We start from the raw sequence: 6,196 nt of genomic DNA on the forward strand, positions 1-6,196 counted from the left end.
TGATATATTGTTTTAGATAATTTGCAATTTCTAGATAATTTTGTAGAAAACCGACCTCATGAGGTTGGTAATTTGCAATTTCTGGGAATATTTTGCATAAAACCGAACTCATGAGATCAGTAACTTGCAATTTCTAGGAATATTATGCATAAAACCGAACTCATGAGGTCGGTAATTTGTAATTTCTTGGAAAATTTTGCAAAAAATCGACCTCATGAGGTCGGTATTCTGCAAAAAAATTGGTAGGATCCAGCTGCTATTCCAGCCGCCCCCTGTCAAGATGAAACAATTTTATATTCAACTAAAACCGGCTCAAATAGCTGCCAACAATTCACCAAAGTACTGAAAAACATAAAACATTAAGCTACTTCAACAAACACATATATTACAACCAACAATACGTCAAATTCAATTCGAAACTACTTCAAAGTTGAATCGAAACATCATTCAAACATTCCGAAGAGACATTAAGCTACTTCAACATTCGCAAACATCTACACAACATTAAACTACTTCACAACCTTTGCAAACATCCACAAAACATTAAACTAGTAGATCTACACTAAGTTAGTCTACGACATTAGACTAAGTTAGTCTACAACATTAGACTACTTCACCCCTCGCAAACATCTACAAAACACTTACACAATCCACAAATCCACCACAACATTAACATTCAAACATACCTTTGTGTGTTTGACACTCTATCGAACGACTCGGTATTAGAAGACGTGCCAATGGAGCGCCGCGTGGTAGGAGACGTGGCGACGGGCTTCTATCTCTAATCGCAAGGATTTCTTGTGGTCTCTGGGAACCCCCGTCTCCTTAGCCTTTTTTGTTTTCTTACTCCTCTTTTCACCTGCCATCTATAGAATAATATATGTAAGTATCGCAAATATAAATAAATAGAAAAGGGATAGCTTCAAAATTTGTTTAAATAATTCACCTATTTAACTAAAATCAACGAACTACGTGGTACAAATTATTTGACAGCAGAGCAGTTACAAGTTTAATAATAATTCTTTTAGAATTTATATAGTGGAGCAGTGCTTGGCAATGTTACAGTTTATCAATGATTCTAGTTACATAGGAAGTGAGTTGAATTACACTGTTAGAAACAGATTTGCAGGCTGTTTCTAGTTACTGGTGTGGAGGTGGTGGTCGAAGGCTCTACTAGTTTAACTTAGGGGTGTTCATGCTTCGGTTTGGGTCGGTTATTGATTAAAACCATAACCAAACCAATTTAGTCGGTTTTTAAATGTCTAAAACCATAACAAAACCAAATAAAATAATAACCACCGGTTTGGTTATTGTCGGTTTGGTTCGGTTTTATTGGATTTTTCGGTTTATGACTAGCAGCCCTGAGACTTATCAGTAAACATTAAAAAGTTGAAAAACACATGTCTTTTTTTTTGTTCAAAGGATATATTTTATTTATAGTTTAAGGTGGAACATACATCATAGAAACATTTTCACTATTAATAGTTTGTCATCTTAATATACATACCTGGAAATAAAGTAGAGCATAGGAGCTTTTAGTTGTTATTACAAACATACATATTAATTAAACATAAAGACTACCTAAAATTAAAATGAAAATATATGAAATAAAAAAACTTTGTGTAATGATCCCAAACTTTGGGGCAGCACTTGCATTTTGCCCTCAATTCTCCCATTTTATTAAAAAAACTTTCTGTAATGATCCCAAACTTTAGATGTTTTTCTATCATTATCTCCAAGGCTAGGGTCTCGACTACAAGGAGTTGTTCTTTTCTGCTTTTTAGGAGGATTATCCACGGAAGAAGTATAAGGACATTACCATGTGTTTGAGTTGCAGCAAATGCTGATGTTACCGAAGTATCTTTTATAGGAACCTCCAAATCTACAACCTCTGTCCTTTTCATATGAAAAATATTAGAAGTTTAGGACCCATTCAGACAAGAAAAAAAGAAAGGTATAAATTCGAAAAAAGAAGAAGAAACAACCTAAAATCAAATGGCTGACAAAGAAAGGCTAAAAATTTAAGTTAAAGACATTAGACTCTAACGTGAGCTTCTATTAGTAGATTTACACTTAACACTTAAAGAGTTAAAAGACTTAAAGACATGGGCTTGAACATATTCTTAAAAACACAGGTCTTAAACAATCATGTGAAATAAGTAGACCAGAAATCAAATTAATGATTAAAAGGTATAAAATATTTATCATTATTTATGAAAAACTAATATTATACATATAAATAATTATAAAATTTATGTATATAATTTATCGGGTTGGTTCGGTTATTTATTCGGTTATTTTTTAATATAACCATAACCAAACCAAATATTATCGGTTTTTAAAATTTAAAACCAAATCAAACCAAACCAAACCAAATGTCGGATTTTTTATTCGATTTGGTTAAATTTTCGGTTTGGTTTTGGTTTTAACCAAAACCGTGAACAACCCTAGTTTAACTTTCGATCTCTAGAATATTCACTTCTACCTTATCAGTGTATGTTTTTAGTACCCTTAGCATATGGCACAGAAGAAGACTGACAAGGAATGGGTCAGGCACACAGCAGGTTGATTAATAGAATAATTTGATGTGCACGATTCTTACTTGCTATTGTCTAAGGGACTTGTTTTAGCTATTCATGAAATGGCATAGAAGATTTCTAGCTGTTTCTAAGAAAAATCTGTACAATCACCTCAACAAAATTGCATTTTTACCTCTGCGGAAAAGTTCAAGCCCTTGAGATAGGTGTGGTGGGCGAGTGCGTCCAGGAGAGAGGAGAGAAGCCAGAAGGGCCCGTAAAGCTGCAATTTGATAGTCTTCGCCTCTGTCATCCTTGGCCCACCCTCTTTTCCAAGCATTTCTGGTAACATCCAAAAGAAGGTGATCAACTTTTACTCGCCAACTCTCGGATCTCCAAGAACCACCCTTAAAATGACAAAGAACAACTTGCCATCAAAACAACTTCTTGAGATAATAGGTACAAAGGAGAAAAGTTGGATAATATAAAATAGTTAGGGAGAGAGAAGTAGGAATTATTACATGGTCAAAAATATTGCAAAATTTCTACAATGGTGTCAGCTTTCTCTAACATGAACTTCTTTCTTACACTTTCCAATACTTTTTCTTATACGATATTATATTACCAAATTGAGGCCCTGCTTTTATAAGAATAAAACTACAAATTCATCAAAAAGTCAACCTTATCTTCTAACTTTTGGCCGTGATGCTATTACAAAATTACTTGCAACTCTTTGAAAAAAACTTTAAAATAGAAGTGTAACTCCTCTTAAAAACCACATGTTCTCAAAAGTAGTCCACAGTGAGAGCAACACCAAGCATACCACAGCAAGAAGGGTTTCCAATGCCTCTAGTGCAGCTATCTTAACAGATAACGAAGCCATATTTGGGGATATTTCCACTTCAAAAACATCTCTATCAGGCTGCCCCTCAAGAGAACTACTTGCACTTGCATGCTTCCTCTTCTTGCGGGAAGTCTTTGTTGTAGTCTCTGGATATATCTTCTGTTTTGCAACAGAAGATGTGCCTCCCTCATCCAAATCCATCAATGAATTGTGAACAATCACATCAGTCAAGTGTCTGGATATCCCTGCCAAATCAAAATTGCTGCAGTCAGTTACAGACTTATAATCAATCACAACCACTATCAGAATCGTCACTCCGCTAAATGCACAGCCAACTAGGAGCACTAGATTTATTTGACATATGATAAAGAAATGGACATTGGGCTAACTCAAGCTCAAGAGGTGAGGATTGCTCAAGACCATATAAGGAGGAGTCCAAGTGCCCACAGACAACCCAGCCTCTAAGTTAGGCAGCTGGTTATCAGCATAAACAAAGGACAAAAGAAGTACAAACGTGTAGAAAATTTAAAATGCCTACCAAACCCGAGTGACATCAGCAGAACTTTCATAATTGCGTACATCTTTATCCTTAGCTCTCGCAAAGCAGAAGTCTCAAAGTAGTTGGTTAGGTGTCATATTATAGAGCCAATATGAGGGAGCAACTGGCTGCAAAAGAAAGATTGAAGCAGCCCAATCTTAGCATTAGTATACTCTAATAGATTACCCAATATGGAAAGGTGAACTATAACAAAATAATCAACTAAATATTGAAAACACATATAATAGACTCTGCTTTTGAACTGATGTTATGCTTCATGCAAGGGGTAAATGCCCAACACGTGTTATAAAGTTTGTGAGCACTTTATCCAAGTATGTACTAGCTCCCTACCATAATTTTTAACCATCACCTTAATCAATCTACAAAGTGATATCCTCATTCTCTGCCTCTAAGTTTCTTCTTGCAGCTTTGGTTCATTATCTCTTGCTAAAATAGCAAAGATACTCTGGAATACTAACAGGACAATACATTTACTGACTAAAATCAAGGGAAAAACAGATGGGAAAAAATAGAAAATTTTAAACACCTCAGTAGTGATAGAACAGGCTGGACTTACCAAAACAATAAGAAATAATGATAGAGTAGGTTGCTGTTAAAAATCAAAGGTATATTCATAATTAGGCGAAGCGAGGATACAATAAACACCTGCAGCATTTGAACTCTAATATCGCAATGTACCAACATTCGACTTCATAAACCTAAAGAAGACAAAAATTAGCTCATCCTTGTACTTAGCCAACAACCAGAGTATGGTAGGTTGGACTTTTTCTTAAATTTCCCCAAAAGAGAGAATATTATATTAAAGAAAAACGAGGAAAATGACTTATGAAGACTTTCTCTACTCTCCCTTCCCAAGATGTTCAATGGGTGATTGTAACTGATCCCTGGTGATAAGGCTTGGTATTAACTCCCTTCTACTTAGGGATGACCAAGGGACTATTTTCATGGGAAAAAGAAATTATTACACAATAGGGTGAGGGAAAAAGGGGAAATGGGAAGCAGGATTACAAGGTGGGGGGTCGAACCCCCACCAACAAGGTGAGAGTTCAGGTAGCCCAACCAACTGGACTATCAAGATTTCCCTATATCAGGGAATATTGATCTTTCTACAAGTTCGATTTGCCAAACTATTTGAAGACATGGAACTAAAACTAAAACATGAACAGACAAGCCAAGAATGATCCAGTTAGATTGTGCATGTCCGAAATGGTATTTTATCCTATGCAGGAGAATCATCAGTCTTTGGGACAAGAATAATGAAATGAATAAATGTTATCAAATGAAACAAGACCTTGAAAACAAATATTGAAAAGCTGACCTGCCCAGTCCCTTAACAAGTGATGTAAGAAGATCCAATATGTGTGAATGCAAGATTGGGAGTTCTGAACAAAAAATTTCTTGTTTCATTGTAGTCATGTAGGAGATGCCTGGTGACCATCAGCACTCTTTGAGCAAGAGCTGTTAATGGAATGACATGTATAGCAACCTAGTAAACAAGAGAAAAAAAATTAAGATAATGCCTCAAATACTTCTATACGGAAATAAATTAATGATGAACTTCCATTAAATTAAAAGTTGAATGTGACCACAAATTCTGACCTGAAATGGGTAAGAACTAGTAAGCAATTTACAACAACAACATATCAGGGTAGAGATTCTGGAGATCTGCAAGTGCTCAGGCCTCATTGTGTTGTCTGCAGTTTCTCTAGACAAAGATTGGCCTCCTAATGGAGAAGAAAACAAAGAAAGCATACCTGAAATTGTCACATAGGCCGGCGACGTCAACGGTATACGACGGCGATGGTGACTGGCAGGGGCCGACGGTGACTAGGAGGCGGCGTTATTAGGGTTAGAGAGAAGGGGAGAGAAAATGTGAGATCAAAAGAGAGATAAAGGGAAAAGGACATGGAAGGCGACGACGACAGCAATGTAGACGGCGGCGACCGTCACTGTATTTTCCGACCACGATGCCTGTAGCCTACACTAGGGCGATCAAGGACATGTATGAGGGAGCAAAGACCAGGGTAAGGACAGTGAGAGGAGACTCGGAGTACTTCCCAGTGGAGATGGGGTCGCACCAAGGATCAGCTCTTAGCCCATTTTTATTTGCTCTAGTGATGGATTGTCTGACGCGGTGAATTCAAGGTGAGGTGCCATGGTGTATGTTATTTGCGGATGACATAGTCTTGATCGACGAGACACGCAGCGGAGTGAACGCTAAGCTGGAGGTCTGGAGACAAACTCTGGAGTCTAAAGGGTTCAAGTTGAGTAGGACCA

The 6,196-nt window shown here is 36.8% G+C and overlaps 1 protein-coding gene across 3 annotated transcripts; it reads right to left on the reverse strand.

Annotated features, from left to right (window-relative positions):
• Positions 1 to 365: 365 nt before the first annotated feature.
• Positions 366 to 4,497, reverse strand: LOC132620307 (uncharacterized). Of its 3 annotated transcripts, none has more exons than XM_060334976.1 (5): positions 3,750 to 4,497; positions 3,340 to 3,605; positions 2,713 to 2,923; positions 1,820 to 1,891; positions 366 to 866 (listed from the first exon to the last, which is right to left on the reverse strand). In XM_060334976.1, exons 1-5 carry the CDS (start codon positions 3,781 to 3,783, stop codon positions 856 to 858), a joined length of 594 nt encoding a protein of 197 aa, XP_060190959.1. In that variant the 5' UTR covers positions 3,784 to 4,497; the 3' UTR covers positions 366 to 855. The 3 variants fall into 3 exon arrangements, with proteins under 3 accessions (XP_060190959.1, XP_060190958.1, XP_060190960.1); XM_060334975.1 differs by having other exon boundaries at positions 3,899 to 4,495; XM_060334977.1 differs by lacking the exon at positions 1,820 to 1,891 and having other exon boundaries at positions 3,899 to 4,490.
• Between the last annotated feature and the right edge of the window lie 1,699 nt (positions 4,498 to 6,196).

This window comes from Lycium barbarum, chromosome 11 (assembly GCF_019175385.1).
Source record: "Lycium barbarum isolate Lr01 chromosome 11, ASM1917538v2, whole genome shotgun sequence".
Lineage (NCBI taxonomy): Eukaryota > Viridiplantae > Streptophyta > Magnoliopsida > Solanales > Solanaceae > Lycium > Lycium barbarum.